Here is a 25,086-nt window from a genome sequence, read left to right on the forward strand (position 1 = left end):
ATATACGTGCAGTTGTTGTTAGTTGTTTTCCCTTGGGTCTCTCTAGTACCTCACTAGATTTCAGTTGTCTTTGTTTTGTCTTTACTCTCCAGAATCCATAGGTATCTCCCTCTTTTTGTGAAAGAAACTGATGATGATGCTCTATATATTTTTCTCTGGCCCTGCCTGTGGTTAATTATTTTCACATGGAAGTCATAACCAACTTTCTGGTGCGAGAATAGTTTTGCTCTCTATTTCTCTTGCTCTGTAGGTGTCTTGTATTGCAGAGCATTTATTCATAGCCTATGTTCTGGTTGTTCCCTTCTTCCTTTGGTTGATACTTATTAAGAAAGTAATGGTTGAAAGATGAAGGCTAAGAATTAAGATGAACATAAATAAGGGGAGATTATGTTGGTGACTGGTGTAAAGCTTGTGTAGTCAGTGGTGAGACATGGAAGCATGCAGGGCAGCCTTCATTAAGATGGAGCAAATTTGCCCTGCAGGTATTTGGATCCTTGATTTTTCTGGAAGCGTAGGAAAAAACCCTTGGACTGAGCACTAAACTTTTGGATGGGCCAGTTTTCTCATTCACTCAGATGCCTGGTGTAAGACACATATAAAAGTGGGTGCAAAGAGCATTCCAGAAACCAGATGACCATCCTAGGGATGAAAACGTGTGCAGATATCAGTCTTGTCACTGGACTCTCAGGTGCTCACGGTATATAAGTGATTCTTCCACTTTGTGGTTCACATCTTACGTGACCAAAATTGTCCTGAGGAGATTTTTGTTTCTAGTTTACCTGTTATTAAAAAGGGATCTGTGTTCAGGGCTTTTTAGAAGAACCTCATTGTTTCTGTCCACTTCCTGTGTCTGTGTTTGCTAGTCTCTAGAACATGCCTGAAGTAACAGGTTTTTCTGAAGTCTCAGCTACCTCATAGATGTTTTTCATAATAAAACTTCCACTTAACTTTAGAAGCATGGATTCTTCTCAGGCTATCTGATGGTACCTAATAGGTGAAAGGATATATTTGACACACGTATTCAGCATGAAAGGTCAATCCTGGTGTTCGAGTGAACTTGTGCTGGACTGAGAAACACAATATCGATCAAATGGTGGACAACACATATGGTATACTGTAATTAAGTGTACACAACTTACCAGATCCATGTATAATCATGGTACTGAATATATAGAAAAACCACAAACAAACACAAACAAAAAACCAAAACAAAATATATGCTGTTCCAGGAACCATGTAGCCTTCAGGGGCTGAATATATATTTCTTTTTAAATAATCTTTTTTCCTTTTTTAATAAATCTTGCCAGAAGGAGTTTCTTCTCTTTTCCTTTTTATGTCTGTACTTGAATAAAATTTGTATTCATGCAATGTGGCTGGACAGCAACAAAATACATAACCTTTCCGAGGGTAAGAAATTGGAAAAAAAAATAAAAAGTTTGTAAGAAATTCTAACCCTGAGAGAGAGAGATTGAAGAGATTCAAGGAGAACTTTGCTTTGCATGGCTGTTCTTCTCTTCTGTCAGCTGAGCCCAAGGTGACAAGTTGTTGACTCAGAAGGCTCTGCAGGAATGTTAAATGGTTATCATTATTTAATACTTGTGCTCTATTAAGTGACAGCCCCTACTTCACATCTTCGAAATGCTTTTCAGGCATGCACTAGTTTTCAGGGCTGGAGGCAGTGCTTTTTTACAGGTGGGCCCTGAGGTCTTACTTTAATCCTGCAGTGAAGCTGAGCTGGGGAGGAGTTATAAACAGAGTTTCTACTTTTGCTGGTCCCTAACTGCTCTTTGTGGTACAGAAGCAGACTCAGATAGGTCGGCTCACTCTGGGGCTTGTGGCTGGTGGGCTGAACTCCCCCTTTTACCTATTTTAGATTCCTAAAGCTGTTCACTTAGAAGCTCTTTGATGAACCTGTTGGTATGCAAACTATACTAATGGCTTCTGAACTTCTCATGGGGCAGTCCTGCAACTTTTCTGCTGGTTAGGAGAAACCTAAACTTTAGCCTTCATTTTTGGGGTGGCAGGGCTAAGTTATATTTCATTTTTGGTATCCCTTGTGAATTAAATACCATTCTCTTATTCCAGTATCGTACTGTGAGCTTTACAGTTCTCACCAAGCACTGAAAGCACTAAATAGCTTGCTGAAAACCTGAATTAGAACATTCAGAAAACTAACAGTCAATAATGCTGAAGTTTGGGTTTGATTTGACTTTAGGGAACTATAACTTTAGGGAATCTACAAGTTTTGTATTTCAAGTTTTGTATTTCATTACAAAAGCCAGTAGGGCTTCTGGGGAGCCCTACTCTTTTAGTCTTGGCTTTAATTATTGTATACTCTTTCCTCTTAGGTCTGGTCTCTTCTGTGAGTTTTGTGACATATTTTGGACAGTTTTGCTTGCTTTGTTTTGCATCTGACTTTTAAATCACTGTAAGCTTGTCAATGCTACCTGATTATTTCAGAATGTCTCTAGTGCACAATTGACATGCTTTATAATTACTCTACATTTGTACTTAAAAACTAAATCCAAACAACAAAAGATTTGATCATACAGCTACAGAAAAAGCAGCAACACTTCAAACTTCACCACATTAGACCTCTAATTTAATTTGTGTGTTTCAGACGGTCTTTCCTTTTTTTGTCTTACCAGTATTGCAGTACAATAGTTATGCTTTAAATATACTTAAGAGAAATTGTAATTTTCACAGGTGTTTTGCAACACCTGTGAAATTGTCTCTTAGACCTCTCGCAACACTGCTGCTGCCCCTTTATGTTGGGAGCAAATGTTAGCTCAGCAGAAATCAGAATGAGAATTTAAGACAGTTAAGGTACATTAAAGTCTTTATACTCATAAATTCAGAATTTTTCACTTAAAGGGCTTGCATTTTTTATGAATAGACATTTAGTGTGTAAAAGTCGAGTACATTCAGCACACAATGAAAAATATCTTTGTTAAGAAAGAAGTTGTGCTGCAAGAAAATAGCCATAATACTAGGAACATATCAAATTATGTGACAGTAGTTGCACATTTTTGAAGCATGACCAAATAACATATAATTCGAAGCATTTCCCTACATCCTTGTTGTTTTTTCCCCCCTGGAACTGGGAGGAAATGGATACTACACACCCACCCATTCACAAAAATCCTGGCAGGAGGCCAGTTTCCCTCTCTCTTCATCCATAAGCCAAGCTCCGGTCTCTTTTCCCCTTCTCCTTTCTTACTCCTCTTTGCAGTCACTGCCTGCCAGATTTGTACCTATTTCAGAAACAAATGAGCTCCATGAGGCCTTCTCACAGAGGTTTTCTAGTATTGCTCATTATCCACACAGATCCTAAAACATGCATTTATGCTGGAGCTGGGCTTGTAGGGGATTTTTTATTTTAGTTTGTACTATATTTCCTGATTCTCCTTCAACTTTCTCTCTGTTCTTTTCTGTTGTTTCAAAGTGTCTGTATTGGCACAGGCTTCTGCCAGCAAGTGGTGGAGGGAAAGAAGTTTAGAAGCCCTTGCACACATCCGTATGCCAGATCTTTGCCAATACCTCTTCCCCAGCTGGTTTGGCAGCAAAAGTAATACCTGTTACAGCAGCAGCGGCTGCTGCAACCACTCCAGATGCTGTGGCTGGAGCAGTGTGGCAGGATTTAAATGCACAGTCCCCCATGTCAGCGCCTGGGGGTTTGAGTCTGAAGCTGTCAAATGAAAAACAGTGTGTACTGAGTTGTCCCCATGGTGATTCTCAGCCGCTTTGGGAATGTGGGTTTTGGACCGTGTCCAAAGTCTGATTTTTATCCACCCCCCCAACCCCTCTTTATTTTTTCTTGTTGCCATGATGGGGTTAACACCATATGAAGAGGCACTAGGATATTAAATAGAGAACTTTGGCTTGTAAAGCTCTTCCCAGCAGACGCCTCTTTTATTTGACAGGCTGGAAACTCCCTGGCCTGCTTTAGCCCTCAGTCTGCTGAAGAGCTGGTAAGGTATGATGGTCTACAGGAGAGAGAATGTGTCCGTATATGTCAAAGAGTGCCTAGCACAGCTGAGCCCCACTCGAGCTGCTGGCTCTGATCACTGCTGCCTTGGGAGCAGAATTGGAGCATTGCTTTACATCCTGCTGGCTACAGCTGGGCTTGTGCCCACATTGCTTGGGCTGGGGGGTTAGCACGGAGCCTGCAAGTCTGTTGCAGTCAGAGGTGTGTCTGCTGCTGGTGCTTATGCCCAGTGGCATCCCATCAGCTCAGGTGCTGGTGCCCAGTGTGGTGGGCACCATGCAGGCTACCCCAGCTCTGGGCTCACTGCCTGAACAAACAGGCCAGGATGGTAGCTGCAGTGCCAGGGTTTTTACTATCATGGTTTATGTTACCACAGCTCTGCTCTTGTGGGGATCTTGTGAACCAGACTGCACAAATACAGTGCAGGCATGGCTTTGAGCATGTGGGGCAGCAGCTCCAGGCTTTTCATCCCACTCCACTGTCCCTGCTGTATGAGCAATGCAGGGGGCTGTGATGAGGGATGAGGAGAAGAGTGTTGCCAAAGCAAAGGAGAGAGATTATGGCCTCTTTATGTGGCTGCAGGAGAGAGTCCCTGTGATAGCTTAGCTGTATGTGGCATTTTGGGGCTGAAGGAGCATACCAGATCATTGTGTGGCTCGTGCATGGGAGACTGCTCCCAGTCCTCAGTACAGCTTTGCTATTGTCTGATGTCTGCACATGCTGGTCAGATCCCCTGCATGTGGGCAAAGCCTCAGTGGGCTGCTCTATGCATGTACCAAATGTGCCTATTCCTAGTAGACTTGTGCTTTCCGTAAAGAATGGAATAGACATTGCAGCACTTAACAAGACTGCTGGTTGGTTAAATTTCTTCTGCCAAGCCTCTTTCTGGCTCCCAAAAGGTCATTACAATCCAGGTCTGCTGTGTAGTTTGCTGGGTTTGTGTAATTGAGGTGAGTAAACTGGGTTTTCAGTCTTATTGAGCAGCATACTGATGCAAATCTGGTTCTGTGCTAGTCCCCTTAATTTGACTCTGGTTTCAGCAGGGTTTTCACAGTCCTTTGTGAGCGCCAGCTCAGTGCCAGAGAAGAAGGAGTTTCCCTCTGTTCAAGGCATACAGTTTCGAGCTGGGGATTTCTGTCTGCTGAGCTCACGTGCACATGAGAAACGCCATCTGCCCGTGAGCCAAGTGCTTCAGTTAAGAATGAACTTAATTGGGGATTACTTACAGAGGGTTTGCTGCACCCCCTGACCTCTACCCCCTTATGTGCAGCTTGGGAGAGGAGGGAATGTGAGTCTCTTGTTTTCTCTCTAAGCCTGTGTCTGAAAAGGAAACTCCCCTGATTTTTTTTTTTTTCAAAAGGCCAATTCTATGCCAAACCCACAATCAGATACAAATAGGAATGAATGCCAGAAGCAAAAGCAGCCAAACGGAGCTTTTCATCTTGAAAACAGCTTTCCCACCTGGCCAAGAACTCCCTGCATGTGCCTGGCACGATGGGGCAGCCCTTGCTGAGGGCCTGCTTGGTGCTCAGATGCTGATTGTCTTCTCTATTTAAACCTGGTTGTTGCTGCCTCACTTTGACTGTCCCAAAATCTTTCAGGTGAGAGCGGAGGAAAGGCATGCATCTCTTGTCCTGAGGATTTACATGCTGCCTGAAATGGAATTTACAGCCTGGGTGTTTTAGGAAGTAGCTCCTTAGATTTCTGCCAGAACAGGCCAGAGACCAGCCTTTTGTGTGAAATAGAAGGTGGTAGATACTGGTCCTTTTGAAACAGCTTCTGTTAGTTTCAGCTTCTGCCATACCTCATCATAGGGTCATTCACTACATCCCAGTAAAAATTTGGTGGTGGTGATTACCTTGTTGTTGGTTTTCCCTGGGTTCTACCCATGATATACTAATGAGTCCTATGAAAAACAGCTTTCCACCTACTAACCTGCTGCCTGCTTTAACCATTTGGAAGTGTTCAGCAAGTTCTGGAGATCCATTTTGGTGAACTGAAGAAAATGCCAAGTGTACTCGTTGCTGCTTTATAGCCCTGATGGTGTTTGTGTATGAGAAAAGGACAAGCCCCTCTTACGTGCTCTTCATCTGCACTGAAAGGCAGCTTGTGCCACCATTATTGTAAACATCAGTGAAGGGCTGCCATCTCATTTTGACTAATGAGAGTATGTCATCAAGAGGAATCTAGGAGCACTGGCTATTGTTGATCCAACTTATTCACATTCTTCTATCAAGAAGGCTGCTGAACTCAAGCGTGATTGAGAGCCTCTCAAGGATGACCCTGGGCTTGGGCATCAAGTGAGAGGTCATTTTTTGCAAAGAAATGTCACCCCAAGTTAAACACTTGGAAAAGACAAGCCATGATGATATCTCCATGATATATGGAGCTAAAATAAAGATCTGGATTTCTTCATTGAATGCTTGTTATGTATTTCATTCCTAAAAGTGCACTCATAAGATGCCTACGTGAGTTGTTCTCTTTAGCTCATTTGAGGTTTTTATTGCTGCAGTATGGGTAGAAGAAATGGAACTAATTGCAGATTGCTCAAGTAAACAGAGGAGCAGAAATGATACTTCTTGAGAAAGATGGGATAATGCTTTTCCTGTGTTTCTAGGATTCTTCTTTGTGTTTGCGTGTCAGAGGATGTGTGATTTCCTTTTTCCGAGCTGACTCTTCCATACAAGCTGGACATTTGTGGCAAGAGGGTTTAATGGATTTGGACAAAAAGCTGTGGTCTGTTGGCTGATGTGTGAGATAGAGCTTAGATAAATTCTGGTGCCTTCAACCAGCAGCCCCACAAAACCATGTGTTGTTTGGGTAGGCATAACTTTTTAGCTACTAGCTGAACATGCTAGGGAATAAAAAACTGCAACAGAGGACTCACTGGAATGTTGTAAAAAACTGCAGAAGTGGTCTGGTTTAACTTGAAGATTGGGGAATGGCATAATAAAAATAAATTGTTTCTCCCTTTTTTGTATTAGAAGAGCCTCAGGCCATAAACATCTTGAAAGAAATGGATTTTTATTTTTCTTTCACCCTTCTGAATGGATCAGAGTTACTTGAAGAAAATCTTACTGTACATAAACCACAAGAGCAGCAGGGTTTGGAGTCCTATTTTTAGTGTCAGTAAGTCAACCAGCTTGGTACGCTGGGAAATTCCCAAGTCTCCTGGCACCTAAAGGTTAGTATTATCAGCTCTCCAAGAACTGGTTTAAAACGTGTGTTAGTTGCATTAGGTCAGCTTGTGCTAATAATAATACTAAATGTATTGCTTGTATTATTGTAGCCCCTAAAAGAGCTGGCTATGATTTTAATTTTCTCTAGTTCGTGCTGAAACTTAGTCTTTTTATTTCCATTTTAAACCTAGATTCAGCCTTTCCACTAAAATTCTCAGAAATGCTCTTTCTACCTCATGTCTTTTAGCAAGCAGTCTTTTAAGACTTTTATCTGGGTATATAAGGAGAATTTAGAAGAATTCTCAACTCTAGATAGGATAAAAATTACTCTGTGTACAGGAAGAATCTACTTAGTCAAATAAAGAGATCATTGAAATATGAAGAGCAATCCTGGTATGGACCAAAATCTCTGCAAACAACTTAAAATGCATAGATTTTAATGCTAGCAGATACCATTTGTAACACAGATGTTCTGTCCTGCTATCATCTAGTATCTAGGTGCTCAAAATAATAAGTTTGTGTATGTGATCATGCAAAGCCCACACAGACCAACCTCAAGATCCTGTCTGTACCTACATACCTGCTCATGTATGGGGTTTTTGGAGCTTTTTATTTGCTTACCTGTTATGAAACCTGGGGGTTTCTCATTTTCCAGCTTTTCTCTGTGACCATAACAGCTGGAAACATACATGTGATTTTTGGTTAGTTTTTGGGGGTTTTTTCCCTTTAAATGAAAGATGAAATTCTTGCTTACTGACATGACTGAAAATACTGCAGCTTTAAAAAAACCAAAACACTGAAAAGAAAAATAGGACTTATGATAAAATCACAAGAGCTGGCTATGCTGACTCTGCTGAAATGAATGATAAAACAGTTCTGACCTAGTGGGACCTAATTTTACCCTGAGAATGGAAATAACTGAAAAGTATGTTTTGCATCACTGCAGGGTTGAAGTTACAGTTGCTGAGGTGTCCTAACCTTCATGTCCATATTTGTTAAGACTTGATTTCCTCTAATAAAAATGTTATCTGTTCCTCTCCTCTTTATATGATAGTTGGAATAACTTCAGTACTTTCACAGCCTGTGAGCCCTCACTGTACAGGTGTGGTGTGTCCTTGTTTACAAACTTTCTGAAGGATATTTAGATTTTTGGTTGTTTCTTTTTTTTTTGCCTGAAATTGTTTTGAGAGCATATGGATAGTTGATAATTTATTTCTGAAGGTTATGTGAATGCTCTGGGCTTACTGAGGGTCTGTGCTTTATGACTGATGCAGAGATGCCATCCCTGTATCTTGCTGTCATCAGTCTGGTGATGACAGTAGTGATGAAGACAGTGAAAGCGCCCTTAACTTGTAACGAGCTGCCCCGTGTTCTTCCCCTCAAATGTGCAAATGACAGTATTTTGATTAAAATTCTTGAGCTGGCATAAAGCAGTTCTAAGCTGCATATCTCTCTTGAAGGTGCATTCCCAGCTCAGCAATGAGCGTTCCCAGGAATCACATGGGTGTGAGAAGGGGAGAGCGGGGGAGAGGAGCCTCCTAGCACTGGCTGCCTTCCACTGCCTCTCCTGTCTGTGTCCAGTTGTCTTTTTTCTCCCTTCACCTTCTGTACTTGTTTCTGGGATATAAGAGTACTTTGCGTGCTCCCGAGGCGTTTGAATAGCCGTGTGTGTTTTGTCCAGAAGGAATAAGCTTAGTGCTTTATCTGGTGATTTGTTGGCCATGCAGCTTTCTCACTCTTTTGTACAGCTCTCTGATGTTTGCCAGTTTAACAACTCAGTTAAAAAACGATGGAGGTGCAATAAGGTTTTCATTGCTAAGGCTAAAACTTGCAGCCCTTTGTGGAGCCAAATACACCAAAGCAGGCTACCAAAGCAGCTCTACTTTTCCAGTTTAACAGGTTTAGCTGATGTTACTGGTTTGCCACCGAGTTTATTATAGTTTCATATCTCACCCCGGGCTGGCAGCAAGTGTTTTGGCTTTTCTTTCTCTGCCTGTGCAGTGGTAGTGATAGTCATCAGGGCTCTCAGCCCTGCAGATAATCTCTTTGGGTTATCATTTACTTGCAAACAGTCGTGTGAAGTATTTGTGAAAAGGCTTTTGAAGTGGCATTGCGGGCGGATGCTGCTCGGAGCTGCAGAGCAGGCGGTGTTTACACAGGGGCAGAGGATTTCTCTGCCCGGTGTGGTTCTCCTCAAGTGCTCGTATTCTGTGGCTGCGTTGTTTGCCTTTCTAATGAAGTGAACTGTTTGTTTGAAATATGTGGTAGAAGGTGTTTACACAGAGACTAAAGTAAACTTTAGGGCCGTTCACATAAGCCGTACATATCTGGTTTGTGAAATGAAGGAAAACAATTTGGCTGCAGCTTACCTCTGGGAAGGGCAGTTAGGAACTGTTTAAACAATGAACTGGGCTGCAGCGGATGTTGCTGCAGCCTCTTACAGCCCTTCAGTGATGACTGCTGCTCATGTAGGCATTCCTCAGGATGCTGCCTCGATGGAGATTTCAAAATTGCTGTCGTTATTTAAAAGGGGGATTTATTCATTAGCTGAGAAAACTTGGGTACATTCATATTTGATTAAAACCATCCCAATTAGACAATGGACTGTTGAGAGCCAACATATGCTATTGCCTTTATAACGTCATTAGTAACCCAGAGTCCCCACTTTGAAATAAGATCGTGCCCGAGTGCGCAGACATCTGTTTCTGCCTAGCCAGATGGAGGTCAGCAACATAACTTAAACTGCTAATCCTTATTGTGGAGAGGGGAACAGGAATCTGAGGAAGGTAGGAACAAATGAACTCGGATCCCGCTCCTGGCAAGGCATGAGGTATTGATGGCAATACAATGCCTGGAACATGCTCTGCAGAGCCCTGGTAGTAAGTTTCTGCCTAACCACAAGCAGAAAGAAGTTCAGAGAGCAAAGGAGGAGGGCTGGGTGAAGTGAAACTCTCTGTGGTGAAGGCATTTCAATTCCTCTCAGAGAACCTCACTGCTGCTCCTGGCTCTGCCACGGTTGTGCCTAATGGGAGCGTGAATCGGCTGCAGCACAGCGTTTCTCAACAATGACTGGCAAAACAGACCTTGGTGGTGGGGAGTGCTTTTCACCCCCTGTCATAGCACAGAACAATTAAAACCGGGCATGTAGGGACTTCAGGAGCGGAGATTTCCAGCCCTGTCCAATAGAGACCATATGTTTCCATCCATCATTTATATTTTTTGGCGGGGAAGAAAGCACCAAGTTGGTTGGGACTACAATGCCACATCCTTGGCATTGTTTCTCTGCTCATTCTCCTTGGGAGCAAGGGGAGTCACAACACTTCAGACTCCTTGGGTTCGGCATAGAGATTAAAACAAACAAAAAGCCCTTATGCTCCCGGAGTGCAATAAATATGCTAGAATTTCAATAGGATCCAAACAAGCGACAATAGTAGCATTAAGAGCTGGCAAATCCTTTGATGTTATTGACCAGAAAAGGACTGTTGTGGTCTCTGTCATGAACATTTAAACTTTTGACCTCCAACCTTTGTGTCAAATGGCTTTTCCATATGGAGGGTTACTATACCTCGCTCACTGCCACTGCATTTAGTAGAGCATCAAACACTTCACTGGCGGGAAACTGATGCTTAATGCATTGGAAAAGGTCCAAGATTGCCAGAGGGTGGGACTGAAGAAAACTTGTCTTCCCTTCTTCTGCTGAAGTGTAAATGAAGTCCCCTATTTTCTTATAGCTTGATTGCATCTCAAGTCCATACAAATGTGGAAGAGAGGATTGTGTCTCGGTGGACAGGAGGCAGACATCCTTACTTTTACCACCACCTCTTTTATGCAGTGTAACATGCAAACATACAACTGAAAGATGGGCTTTTACAGGCTGGGAGTGTCTTCGTGATTATGCCACATAGCTGAAATCCTGCAGTGCTGGCTGGCTCTGCCCTTGGTGATGTGCTGGCTGAGTGTCAGAGAAAGGGGTTTGCCTTGGGGAACATGCCAGAAGTGCGCAGAGCATGAGGGACTACATTGGAATGCCTGGTGTCCTTTCCAAACAATGACCAAAAGCAGATGCCAGGGGGTTAATGTAAGAACTTTACAGATGACTCTCCTCTGCTTTTACTCCTCTGTCAGTTTCACAGAATTTTCAGTTGAGGAATTCCTTGGTCCTCTGGTTTCAACACTTTCAGATCTTTACTACACTTAGTTTCTGTGACTTTCCCCTTGAGGCCATTCAAACCTCCTGTGTCCATAGCCTCCTGTGTCACTTGGCTGTGTGGCAGGGAATGATGTGTCTCATCATCATTTGGCCATCTTTCCTCTCTTCTGGCTCCTTTTGTCTCCTTTTAGCATCCCTGGTTTATCCTCTAGGATGTAGAGAGGAATGAAAAGCAGCCTCCCCTTTAGTGTTCTCTTACCGGTTTGGGTGGGCAGAAGAACAGTTCTTTCCCTCTTCTCTCTTCTTGTGGGTTTGTGTTCCACCTAATTCTACATTTTTCTCCTGTCTTGTCCCTCAATCACCAAGCTGAATAACATGGCTGTGCACAGGCAGACTGTGTAACTTTCCTTCCTGGTCTGCCTGGACTGGAGGCTGGAGAAGGCTGTACTGTCATACTCATCTATGGTGGTGCCAGAAAGCTTAGTCAGAGATTGGGGCCTGTTGTGGTAGGCACTGTGTCTACAATTGATGTACAGGTGATGTAAAGAGAGAACCCCCCTGAAGACTTTGATTTTATTGCTATGCAGAAAAATCTTTGCTAGTGCCATGGGCTGCTTTGCCCACTACTACATTTTAATCCTTCTGCTTGTTTGGGTCTCTGTTGTTCCATTTTTCTGTTTATCTCATTAGTGGGAGGAGTGTTTTTCCTCACTGGTGAAGCTGGACCTACCCACGAGTCCTGGCAATGATGCTGGTGTCAGTAGGACACAGTGCAGGCAGAAGACCTCAGGAGATGGTGCAGCTGGTTCTGCAGCCAGGTGCCCTCTGCAGCTGTGTGCCCCTGCTCTGCACCTCTGCTGTGGACTCTACTGACTCAGGGCTGTCCTCACAGGGCGTGAGGACCTTAGGTATTAATTAGGCTGAGGTTGTCCATTTTTGATTTGTGCTTTTAAATGTGTGCTCAGACACATATGCCCTTCTTCCTGTTTTTCAGCAGCGGTGCCAGCTTTAAGTGGTTGATGTAAAGGGTTGGTCACTTTGGGTAAGCAGCACTTAGTTTCCAAAGCAAGAGAAGTGTACATCAGATCCTGGCACTACATCTGCAGAGAACAAGAGAGAGGATGAAAGTGTTGTTAAGGCTTTAGGAGGAACTTCCATACTTTCCCATAGAGAGAATGCCCTTTGGTGAGGAATTGGGGAATCCTAAATCCTAACAAAAGTCCTAAAAATAAAAAAAAAGTGTACTTATATCTAAAGCTGGTACTGTCATCCTGTGTTTGGGTAGTGGGAAACAGAGAAGTTGTCTGTAAAGAAAAATGTATTTAATAAAAGAACAAAAACCAAGGGAGCTTAGTAAAAGAACAAGTAGTTTCAGGCAATTGAGGTACTATTTTTAGAAGAAATAATGAGGAGTTATCACCGAATGGGTATTGGGGACAGCCAAAGATGATACAGAGACTCCATCATGAGAAGGCATGAAAAAGCACTTTTTTATTAGAAATACACAGTTCTTGTAAAAACAATGGTGGACCTAAGACCTAATTGGCCTTTGGGAATCTTCTCTCACCTTGATCATTCACCTTCTCTCATTGATCAAGAAGGGATACCTCTCTTGTTTGACAAACAGAGATTGCCTGCCAGGTGTAGAGATTGAGATAATAATTGTTTTAATTCTTTCTCTGAGCTTTCTCACAGCCTTCCCCAGGAAAATCCTGGGAGAGCTGTGTCTCTCTCTGTTCATAGGATATGTGATTATCACAGGGAGTTAATAAAATACTGTCATTTTAGCTCTTTATTGGGACTTTTCACTGAAGAGGTTTTGAGTGTCTCAGAAAGGGTTTCTCTCTGTTAACAGCAACCAGGTTGAGGCCCAGGGAAGTGACATAATTTAACTATGACCCTTTTTGTTAAAAAATTTTCCTCAAATTTTGGCATGTAAAAATAACTGAGATTGATTGGAATATTGACCATATGACATCTCAAAAACAGGCTGAGCGAGCACTTAGAATAAATGTCAATAGGGCAAATTAAGGGAACTCACTGTGCTTTCCATCTTCAGTAATGATCTGAAACAAAAAGTAACCAGCATAAAAATGAAATACAGAGGAAGAAGTCTCTAAGAAGCTGAGGGAAGGTGAGAGAACATAGAGGAAGAAAACAGCTTAAAGTCAAGTATTTGGAAATGTCAAGAAGTAGTAACCAAGAATTGATTTGTGTTGACTTTATTTGACTTGAGCAGTGTCTGTTTCACCAGCAGTCCCCTAGAAATGGGAGGTAAGGTCACTGCCACATAATGAATACACTGTCTCGATGTGGAAAAATGAAAGATAATAGTTTTTGAGACTGTGTGTAAGAAATACATATCCCTGCTAAAAAGGGAAATTTTCAGAAACAGGTTATTTCTATTATAAATTTCTAAGGCTGCCTCCTCCTAAACAGTGTCATGAAACATGAAAATCTGATGCCCAAGAGTGCAGGGATGACAACCCAACCTGCAGGAAACACAGAAAGAAGAAACAAATCACTGATTAATTTAGAATATGGACAGAGAGCTTAAAGGTTGCAATAAATGTGTATTATCAAGTAGCCTGACAGCACATGTAATAACTATCTGCTCATCTGCAAGAGCTTGAAGAATGTGAACACCTCAGAAGGAGAGTAATTGCTCAGGGTGATACAGACAGAAGTTAAATAGTTATGAATATTTGGATGAAATTTTTAAAACTCAGATTGAACAACAGGGAAAAGAAATCTCTCAGAGTGTTCATCTCATTGTGCATCCCATAGAATCTGAGGAGTTTTAATATCTAAAAATAGACATAATTGATGTAATTATACATTTTCCTCTCTAATTCCTATCATGCCATAAAATACTCATCAAAGCTTCTAAGTATAACCTGGTTCCAACTCTTTCACACTGTGGTCCAGACCTTCAGCTGTTGAAAATCTGTTTAGCTACAGTGATTTTCCCTGCGCTATACTGATACCCAACTGTTTGAGGTTTGGCCTTTCAAATAGGTTTTAAACTTGATTCTGCTACACAGAAAAGCACACAAGTCTCCAAACCCTTGTTTAAACAAATAATGTTTGCAGACTGACTCATTGCTGCTTACAAACTTCTAAGAATGTCACCAAAGCTTGTTGAATTACCTAACTTGTCTTCATTGGTTCCCACATCAAATCAGCAATACATGGGTATTTCTAGTCCCCCACCACTGCCAGGTTCTACATTTCTGTTGCCTTTCCTTTTACACAGCCACATTTACCTTTGCATATTACAGATATTTGTAATTGCTAAGTTAATGTGTCTAGCTGATATGAGGACATTCAGATGCATTCTTTGAGCTGTGTTGAGCCTTAGGGAATAACCAAGCTGATCTGTGGCAGTACCTCCTTCCTACTGTTCAGGAAGTCCACGTTAAACTTCTGCTTAGAAGTTCTTTGGAGCTGAAAGCCTTGCTGTGAGATTTCTTCTTTAGTTCTTACCAGTGTGGATCAGGATTTGTTTTGTTTGTAATCTTTCAATTTCCTCACTTTCCACTTTGTAGCTCACCTTCAACCCCTGGAATTCATAGTGTACTACAGAAATGAAGAGATAGATAGGTACAAATGATTTTTGTATTTATTGTGGTTATGGATCTAATTACTTGCTGCTTGCAGAGGAGGAGATGCTGAGGATGTAATCCTTCAAACACGTGTGATAAAAGGTGGGAAGCATTCCAGAGCAGCTGGGTAAAGCCACTTTGTGATTCTTGAGAGTTGAACATGGTTGCTCATTTTGGTTTTCATAATTTTTAGGGATGCATTTTGAAGTGGTGAAGGCTGCACTGACACATGGTGGCATGAGAAGTTAGGGGCAGGAACAGCAAGGCAGCAACTGTTGCAAAGCAGAAGCTGAATTATTTTATTACTGCAAGTCCTTTGGAGGTAGAAGAGGGAGGGATCTCTTTTGTCAGCTTCCTGGCAGCGGAGAATTTGTCATTTTCCTGCAGAAACCACATAATTAAGTTTTTAAGAAATGCTGCATGTGATCCAGAGGTTATGCAAAACATGAGCTGTGCTGTACCAAGAACCAGCTGTGTTAGGTGAAACAATTATACCTCTAAGTAATGGGATGGTGAGCTTTCTCATCCTCTTCTCCTGAGACCATGGGCCAATGTACAGGTGCTGGGTGTATGCAGTTGTTCTCCTCTTCATGCAAGTTTTTTAAGGGTGCTTATAGTATGAAGCAGCCAGTGTTTCTTGGGTGGAAGGCAGGATATTCCAGATGCTTTTCCACCAATCTGCTGTTTGTTCTTGGGCAGATTGGGCTGATGGAGTGACTGGGCTTTCCTCCTCTAAAAAGTACATCCCAAGAGGGTTGTGGGACAGCAGTGCTTTTCCCATCCCACTCACCAGGCAAGTTTGTGGCTTTTTGATCAGGAGTTATTTCTTCACTTACCTGTGCATTCATCCCAGTGGAAACAGTCATTTCCATCCCAGTGGAAACAGTCATTTGCAAATCACTGGGCTGTGATGAATCATAGATTGTGTTCTGAAAGAATTGGAGGCTTTTCTGTTCAAGGTGTTTTGTACATGCAATATATTTACTACCCTGGGAGTCTGTCTTACTACATTTTTTCCTTTTCTTTTTCTTTTTTTTCTTTTTTTTTTTTTTTATTTATTTCCAGATGGGCAAATGGCAGTAAGCACTGGAGTCTGCTGAATGGACTTGAGAAAGTTTAGTTAGTATTCCAGAAGGCAGTCCTGCTCCTTAGACAGCAGAGTTGCATTGACTGGAAAGAATAATAAAGTGTTTAAACTGAAATCAATCCAGCAGTTATTTAGCCAATACCTGCAGCAAATCTGGCATATTAAAACACCTCTCAGTGCCAGCTGATGAAACCAGTTCCAGCAACTTTTATTCCAGCACAAGAACTGCTCCTCCCTCAAGTGTTTGGCATAATAGCTGTTGTGGAACTGCTAACAATAAAACATGTTCCCACAAGGTGTTTAGATTTACAAACTGAAAGTATTAAAATGGATGACAGGAACCTGAGATGTGCCAAAGTCTTAATTTTTGTTTTTGCAAAGATAGAAACTATTTTTCAGCCATAACAAGAGCTGGAGCTCTGCTCTGGTTTGTGAGGCTTGGCCTGGAACTCCTGTGGTTTAGTTTTAAGATCAGTACATAGGCTCTGTGAGCACCAGCAGAGGGTAGAAAGGGGAAGTTTGATCATCATTAATACACACAGACACAAGGAAGGGAAGTGAGCCAATGGGAAATTGTCTATTCTCTGAATGTGTTACATCTACTATATGTAATCACAATTAACATTTCGTGCTACTGGAATGCAGAGGACTTGCCCCTTAAAAGTTATTTTCCTCAATTTCTGTTTCTTGGCTTTATACGCTTACTTGACTTTTTTCCCAGCTTTTCCATGGCGTTTCCTTTTCCCTATTTAGAATCCCCTTCTCGGTGAAGTCAGGTGGTGAGTTAGCTGCATCCATGTCTGTGTGGCTGTTGCCACCTTGGCAGCGTGTGTGTGCATGCGCACACAGAGCCACAGGAAGGAATCCTGAGGTAACTGGCTGTAGCACGGCAGTGGATCAGCCTGCAAACCAGCAGTGCTTCAGATGGCAACCAGCCACGCCTGAAGCAGCAGCCCCAGTCACCATAGGGAAACTCTTCAAAGAGCACAGAGTTAAGTGCATGCATTAACGTGTAGCTGTGGCTCAGTCATTTCTTCTTCCTGATTAAAGCCTCTGTATAAGCAGACGTAGAAAACATAAATCACCCCTTATTGAGAGAGAACTAAAAAAACCCTCAGAGACAACATGCGCTCTTATTGAGCCCTAATGCAAGATGTAAACAGAAATCCAAAATAAGATCTTTGCTTGGCAACTAAGAACCTACTTCTTGCCATAAAACCTGGCAATACCATTAAGTTCAGATCAGTTGAAGGAAATGTACGTGAAGAAACAGTGGTGCCCTTAGGGACTCTGCAAAGCTGAATATTAGAAAATTCTCATCTGGTGATCGGCTTGTGAACCAAAGGAAGTGTAGAAATTTGCTGGCAAACTCTTCAAAACTGTTCTGCATATTGAAAAGACATTAACAGAGAGGCTATATTTTGCATCATACTGTATCTGTTACATCTGGTGTGAAAGCTTGGTATTGTCATTCGGCATCAAGGCTGTAATGGATTTAAACAGGAAGGAGATTTCACCTCAAGTGAGGTTATATCTGAGATAGAAGTTTGCACCTGGCTCAGCTCTGACATGTAATTTGGTGAGCTGATTGTCCTAAGGACAAATGTGCTGAAGCATAATGAGGGCTTCCTGTGTTGGGCTTGGGACCTCTGTTTTCTTGGCCCTGACCTCATGATACAGGTGCAGACATTGGGGCCACACTGGGTGAGTTCAAGCCAGTGCAGGCATCTTCTACGGTTATCACATTAGGGTTCACCACAGACAGTAGCAAAAGTTTTCTTGATGTGCTGAAAAAGGCAGCCTGTCATTTCAGCAGCCATCTCCCTCAAGCATTTGGCAGGAATCACAAGGTGCTTCAGCAAATCAGCTAGCTGAGGGCAGAGTGTTTTACTCATATCACCATCACAGCCGACCTTTCCAAATGTAGTGATCACCTAAGTAAGGCATATTTGAGAGACTAAAGTGTACAGAAGTTATCACAAACTTCAGCGAGCTTTGTAGCAGCCTAACCCTTCTGCCATCCTCTCAGGGTGTTGCAGAGCACCTTTGAGCCAGCTGGCATCATCCCCCTTTCCAACAAGTCTTGCTGTGAATTGCATCTCATCAGACTTCAATTCAGGTTTGCTGTTCAGCATCAAGGATCATACATACCTGTCCTTTCTCCCAGTTTCTTTCTCTTGATGCTGCAGCAGAGACTTAGGTTGTCGACTTTCAGAGAACAAGAGTAGGTCTCTTCTTTTTTCCTGTATGGGAATGATTGTAATTGGAGAGAGATGATCCTATTCACTTCTTTTAGAAGGTAAGAATGATTCTTGAAGGAGAAATAAGAAGGCAGGTTTTACACAACAGAAAGTCAGCATAAATTGACATATTTTCCAGAAAAATCTCACAGTATAAAATTGATGAGTTTGTAGCATTGCAGGCAGTTGTGTCTCATACTTTGTTTTAAGAAGACCCTGCTAGTGGTGCAGGGCACAGGAGAACATCTGAAGGAAGCTTTCAGCAGTAGGCAGCAGAAAATTCCAAAGGCAGCAATAGCTACCAAACTCAGCAATGTGTGAGCAATGTCTTCAAATATATTGCCAGTGCTTTGGCATGTCCTTACAAGTTCTTGAAAACAGTGGAATTTATGCACAGAATCAAGTACTTCTACTGAGTTGAAGCTGAGGGCTGCAAATACACAGCCAGCATCTGTCCATGTACTGTACACTTACATCAGTCTCTGCAAGGATGTCATTGGCCTAGGAATTCACAGTTGCATTTGGATGTCTGTAAGAAAACTGCCTGGCATACTCTCTGTAAGTTTGCATCTTAGCCAGAATTTTTAAGAAGGTAATAAGTAATTTCCTTAGCAGAATAGGAAGTTAGATTTTGTCGATTTGTTTTGGTGAGAGGAGTTTCTCCTTGCTGAGGGTAAGAGTTTTTTTCCTCACAGTTTAAATGAATTAATGAAAACATAGTCAGAGCAGCTATCCTGTCTCTGACACTGAGTTTTTCCCCTGGTTTTCTAGATAGGTAAAGCATCTTGCACAAACAACTGTGAGTCAGATAGGTTCAGATTCAATTCTAGCCTGACTAGTCTCACTTAATTTTTTACTTACCTACAGTGTCAATAATTGTGGCAGAATGTGCCATTAATATTCTGATGGTGCCTTTAATGAAATAGTTACTGGGTGGGATATGAAAAGTCAATGTGAAACTGGCTACAGCCGCAGTTACTGCTTTGTAAACTTATTATCTATTTCCATATAAATACATGTCAACCAATTACATTTTATGCCGTTTCAAGTGAATTCCAAGTGAAGCCCTGGATGATGGGTGCTGTGGCAGCTCTCTGATCTTAGAGTCTTTCTATATAAATATTCAGTGCTTTTCAAAGTGGAGTGGTCTTGGGCCCCCAAGCATGTAGAATTTGCCAGCTACTTTTATGCTGAGGGCTTACCCAACATGGCAGGATTTGATTTCCATCTGTAAAATTGACTCCACCAGTTCTGTAGTTCTGTACATTATTCTCCCTGTCTCCCATTTAGCATGTTAGTCTGCTGACAGTAGAGTACACAGCACTTAGCAGCTGGTTTGTGGAACCATCAGTCAGGAAATTGTATGATAAATAGGAGGTAGCCAGGTTTAGTGGCACTTTATTCTGCTTCAGCAGTTTTAGCCTGACTTGGAAAAGTCATCATGTGGTTTTTCTTAAGGGTTGCAACAAGAGATGGCTACAGTGTAGTAACTTATTACACGTACACTTGAGTTACGATGTTCACCAGCTGTATTGCTCATGTGTAAATAATAAACTGTGAGATGGGTAATTATGTTGAGGTTTGATATGCAGCTCTGCTCTGGACGGCTCAGGGCTGACAGAGACAGCTCCCTGTTCCATGATGGAGTACGGCTGTTTCCCAGATGGAAACTACAAACAAGATGCAACCAAGATATACAAAGGCGCTTAATGTGAGAGGACTCAAAAAAATGTTCTTGGAGATTTATAGCCCATGCATAAATAAAACTTGTTGATGATCTGCACTGCATAAGCCCCACAGAGAAAAATACCTTTTTTTTTGGGTTGTTTAATACTAAGTTTCCATTTCTCAGTGGAAAGTAAATTAGGCATTGAGGACGGTCAAATGGTGTTTCACTGCATAATTACTAGGACTGCTTTTAATGGGTAGGTGCTCAGGCTGGGCATAGTGGGACAGTGAAGAGGCTTGGCATCCTGAGTGGGATTTCATGTTTTGGCCAGGTGAATCACATCCTGTCTGACATGAATATGAGTAGCAAAATCTCTGTGGTCTTACCTGTGCTCTCCAGACTCACTCTTTGAAGGAGACACATAGGGCAGAGAAGGATTTGCCTGTGCATTTATGACGGTGTAAGTGACTTCCTTTTTTGCTGAAAAAATGGTGGCAGACTTTATACTGTAAAATACTAAGACATCTGCTTTCAAACCTACTCCCTTTGGCTTCTGCTGCTGTAGTCAAATACTAGTTTAGCAGGGGAGAGGGTAGGCAGGGAGATGTGCTAAAACACACTTCCCATGGTGTCGCCTTGGTGTCTGCTGGGGAATGTGTTCAGAGGTGGCTGCAAGCATCAATGACACTCAATGACAGTGTGTTCCCGATCATCTGTGACCCATTTTTTACCTCCATTGGAGACCATGAGTGATTGGCATGGGGAGTGAAGCTCATAACAGATTGCATGCCAAGGTCCAGTTGGTGCAACAGAGTCAGAATTAAGAATATTGTGAGTTTGAGCTCCCAGCTTACATCATAAACCACAATTATTTTTCATTTATGGTTCCTAAGTCAGTAAATGGCTGAAATGTACTGTGGCTAGTCACATGCTGATGCCCTTTCACAAAATCAAGCTGTGTAACTGGACAGTCTGTGTCAGATGTTTCCAGGCTTTCTTGAAATACTGGGAATAGTTCCTCAGAAATTATTTCCCCTTCATCCCCTGTGTGAATTCCCTCAGGGCAATGAGGTTTGTTCCTCTCATTCTTCCCGCACTTCAAAAAGCAATAATAAAGCAACCCAACTTTTTAAATCATGATGAGGAAAAATCCTTTTTTTTTTTTTTTTTTAAACATCTCTAGTTGAGACCAGGGAACTGCTTTCACAATAATATAATCCAAGAGGAGATTTAAATTTTGATGAATAGGAAAGGTAGGAAATATAAAGAAAAGATACTTTCAAGAGCTGGTGGGCAAAATTGGAGTAGAACTAGTTTTACTGCCAGTACACGATTGAAGTTTCCTTTTTTTCTAGAAGCATTTTAGTAAATCCATGACATGACCTAATGTCTGTACTTCTCAGCCTTTGGTGTCAGATAAACACATGACATCACCCAAAGTGGCAATTGGGTAATGGTTGTGCGCAGGATAAGTTTGTTTCATGCCACTGGAGGTGTTTAGCATTTTGTTGGAATTGTGAGTGTTTGGGAGGCAGTGGTGAGCAGCGTGTAACATTTTGAGGCGCGCAGATCGCAGCAGTGTGCTGGTGAGGAGAGCTGTGGTCTCTGTGAGCTGTGCCCCTTGAAGCTGGGGACAATCTGGCTGCAGAAGCCGTGGGGAGGGTGGGCCAGTGCCTGACTCCTCTGGGCAGAGCCCATGGGGTGTCAGGGGTGCATTCCCCTTTTTGTCAGCCTATCTCCCAGGCTCTCCAGAAGCAGTGGGAACCAGGAGTTCTGACAGCTGCAAAATCCCCCATCCTGTGAAAGCCATGGAGGACATAGAGCAGGGGAGCTTACTGCAGCCATGAATGCCTGGGTCTCCAGTCATGGGGACAAAGAAAGTACCCTTCCTTTTTAAGAACTGGGCATGAAATTAGTCCCTCTGTCCTCACACACATTCCTCCAGGTTGAGCCATTGGTGTGGTGCAGTTAAACATCTCCAACATGGCCTTTCCCAGTCACATTTCCTTTGCACATCATTGTCTGATTAACGCCAGTTTTACTTACATTTCTCAGCATGTCACTTCAGTTTGGCTTTCTGTTGTAGGAGTGTGTGTACATCTCTGAGGATATATGTTACGTTTTTATTGCATTGTATTCTCTGCTTAGGCTTTTTTTCCTGGGATGATTTTTTTTCTTGTTTTAATACAAAATAAATAAATCAGGAATGCTTATGAAAGCCGTGATGGTCCTTTTGATCTGGTGCTTCACATATGGGCACATAATTATTTATTAAAGACTTTTTTAATGCCCTTTTCCATTTAAGCTATAAAAAGAGAATATTAAAATTAGTAAATACATATTCATGCAAACAGTGTGGGCCAAATTGTCCTCTCAGACAGACCTGATTGATAGCAGCATGGAAGGAGATTGTGACCTAAGTCATAGCACTCTTTAACGCATGCTTTTCAGTATCTGTTCTGTCTTTATGAATGTTGTTTTTAAAGAATCATTGGAAATACTCAGATCTGGGAACCTCGCTTGTTTTTTCAGATCCTCCTCACCTTTTTCCAGCATTCCACCCTCCTGTACCAATTGATGCAAGACATCATGAGGGACGCTACCATTACGAACCATCTCCCATTCCTCCTCTGCATGTGTGAGTATTCAGTGTTCCCCCTTGCTTCCTGAAAGAATGGACAAATACATGAACCTTTGCAATGCTTGAAACCACGTACCTGAAGCACTTTTCCAGTCTTTCCAAAGTGGGAGATTTACTTTTGGAAAGCATTGAGGTTATCTGTTCATAAAGCAAAGCCCATGCTGGTGCTTGAGGAATTCCTATTATAATAGGAAGTAGCTGGCAAAGGTTACCTGTGTCTTTTGCTGACATTTTTTCTGTATTGTGTCATTCTATAAAGGCTAAATTAAAAAGTGCTGAGCCCTGTGAAATACAGCCAGATAAATATGTATCTAATCTGTATTAAGCTTGGTTTTCTTCTTGGCTAAAATTTCCTTTCATGCCAAAGGTTTGTTTACAAAACAACCATTAGGTTGGTTTTCTTCCCTAGTGACTGCTATGAAGTATAATGAAATTTTTGGTAAATTTTCTTAGTCCCTGTAGTGTGCACATATAGGCAATCGGTTGATTGATGGGAATGTCACCCAAACAAAATGGCAAATGTGATAGAGCACATGGTTTACACAAAGATAAAAGAAATGAATACCAGTGATAACATGCATAGAAAAGGGTGGTAGTGGTGAAATCCTGTAGAAATAAAATTTATCTTATTCCAAATGGGGAGACAGGTATCAGCATTGCAGAATAAACCAGTGGATGTGTCCAGAAAACTGCTAAATACCATTTAAAATGAAGCTGAAAAGCAGGGCTTGGTGCTTCACTAAAAGGCTTGATGTATACATTTAATCATATCTACTAATCACCTCTCACACTGAGGAAATACAAGAAGAAAAGCACAAGTAATACTTTGAAGAATAATGCTAGTTGTTTAGATGGCAGATTGCTTTTCTATGGCTATTAGTTACAGCTGTGTAATTACATATATGCAGAAGAAAAATGAAGTTGTTTTAAAACAAGTCCTCCTCTGTGAGCAGAATTAATTGATATTAACAATCCTAACTACATGCCCAAGTACACACACAATATTTTACTAACAGTTTTTTTTTTGGGTCAGTCTTCTATTACTGAATTGTAATTTCAGAGCAAATTTGCCTGGAGGTAAGTAATAAATCTGTGTTGCAGTCTTCTTGGGCATTAGAGGAAAAGTGGGTATTTATAGAAAGAGAGAGCACAGAAATTTGTGATTTATTCCTCAGGGTTCCTCAGATGCTTCACCATTTACACCACAATCTACCACATAATAAAGTACACTCAAATTCATGCTTAAATTTGCTGCTAAATACTGTTGTAAGCTGAAGGTGGCAGGCTCAGATAGTCATTACAGGGTAATCCTAGATTTTGCATTGCAGTCAATATTCTACATGGATGGACGCTTTTGGGAGCTGGGGGAGATGATCCTGCTCATTCTGAAGCTAGTGGGGAATTTGCCTTTCTCTCTGTATTGAGCAGGTAGGGTAGGGAGTTTTAACCTGCATCAGCAGAGGACCAAGATCCAAGTACTGCCTACCAGCTTGGAAGAAGCTTCTGCAAGTCTGTGCCATGTGGGACCCTTCCTGCATTTGCTGAACTGAGCCCTCCCTGGAGCCTCAGTCCCATGAACCCAGTCCACAGCACCCCAAGCCCACAGCAGGGCTTTTGGCTGGGTAGACCAGTGTTAGCTGCTTTGGGTGACAGTTGGAAATCAGGACTAGCAGTCTACTCTGCTCTCAGTGCCAAGACTTCTGTAAGAGCCCCAAAAGATGTTGAAAATGCCTCTTTCATACTTTGTTTGTAGAGGTAGTCCCCTCTGACCCCAAAATCATGCTCCTTCTGTGGAAAGGTGCCCTGCTGCGTTCTGTGCACCCCTGCTCCCTGATTAAGTGGTGATTCAGCTGGGCCCTGCAGAGGCAAGGGGGTCTTAGCCAGATGTGATGACTGCAGGCAGCTGCTTTTGAAATATACTCTGATATCAGCCCAAGGTTTTAACTCAAAATTGCCTTTATATTGGCCATTTTCCCTTATTAACTTCTGATAATCCTTTTGCTCATTTGGTTTATGTCACCATTGGAATGATGAGCTATAGTGGACACTTGGGGCTGTTGTGGTTGATGTAATTAAATATAAAGAAGGTAATTAAATATAAAAAGGTAATTAAGCAACTTCAAAAAAGTCATTTAGACTTCAACATTTTGGAGATGTTACGATTTGTCATGCTTTTGCAGTTTTCAGGAAAATATATTAATGTATTTACATGTGAGGTAGGCACCCAGTGGTTTTCTTGCAAGTTTTACAGAGCCAGGTGTTAGTAGCACTTAGGATTACCTGGGATCATTTGGAGCCATTACTTGAACTGCTGTCCTAATACCCATTTAAAAAAAATAAAGAAGAAAGAACTGAATTGAGAAGATATTTGAGAATTCTGAGACAAAATGGCAAGAAACCAGTCAGGAAGCAAATGTTTACTTACAGCTTCAACAATGACTTCATTGTATGAGTGGTTTTCTCCTCAGCTTTGTAGTACTCTCAAATCTGTGTATGTAATATAAATTAAAAATAAAATTTAAAAAAG

The 25,086-nt window shown here is 41.8% G+C and overlaps 1 protein-coding gene and 1 long non-coding RNA gene across 12 annotated transcripts in view; one reads left to right on the forward strand and one right to left on the reverse strand.

Moving 5' to 3' along the window:
* The window catches only part of LOC139591291 (uncharacterized), a 258,419-nt gene that overhangs the window by 137,830 nt on the left and 95,503 nt on the right, over positions 1–25,086 (reverse strand). Inside the window, exons 3-5 of one of the 7 annotated variants that reach the window (XR_011679603.1) lie at positions 22,462–22,584; positions 18,161–18,320; positions 1,454–12,417 (exon numbers count right to left, since the gene is read on the reverse strand). The exons of 1 other annotated variant lie outside the window; for it this stretch is intronic. This is a non-coding gene — a long non-coding RNA (uncharacterized lncRNA). Of the gene's footprint in view, positions 1–1,453; positions 12,418–18,160; positions 18,321–22,461; positions 22,585–25,086 lie in introns of those variants that run through there. 5 more of the 7 variants (XR_011679605.1, XR_011679602.1, XR_011679606.1 and 2 more) reach the window with 5 other exon arrangements.
* Positions 1–25,086, forward strand: part of GLI3 (GLI family zinc finger 3) — a 206,433-nt gene that overhangs the window by 89,519 nt on the left and 91,828 nt on the right. For all 5 annotated transcript variants that reach the window (XM_071429792.1, XM_071429795.1, XM_071429793.1 and 2 more), the window contains one exon: positions 22,451–22,556. In XM_071429792.1, coding sequence (XP_071285893.1) covers positions 22,451–22,556 — 106 coding nt within the window. The remainder of the gene's footprint in view (positions 1–22,450; positions 22,557–25,086) is intronic.

The sequence above is a fragment of the Agelaius tricolor genome, unplaced genomic scaffold (assembly GCF_023055355.1).
Source record: "Agelaius tricolor isolate 1412-34295 unplaced genomic scaffold, bAgeTri1.0.p SCAF_6, whole genome shotgun sequence".
Taxonomy (NCBI): domain Eukaryota; kingdom Metazoa; phylum Chordata; class Aves; order Passeriformes; family Icteridae; genus Agelaius; species Agelaius tricolor.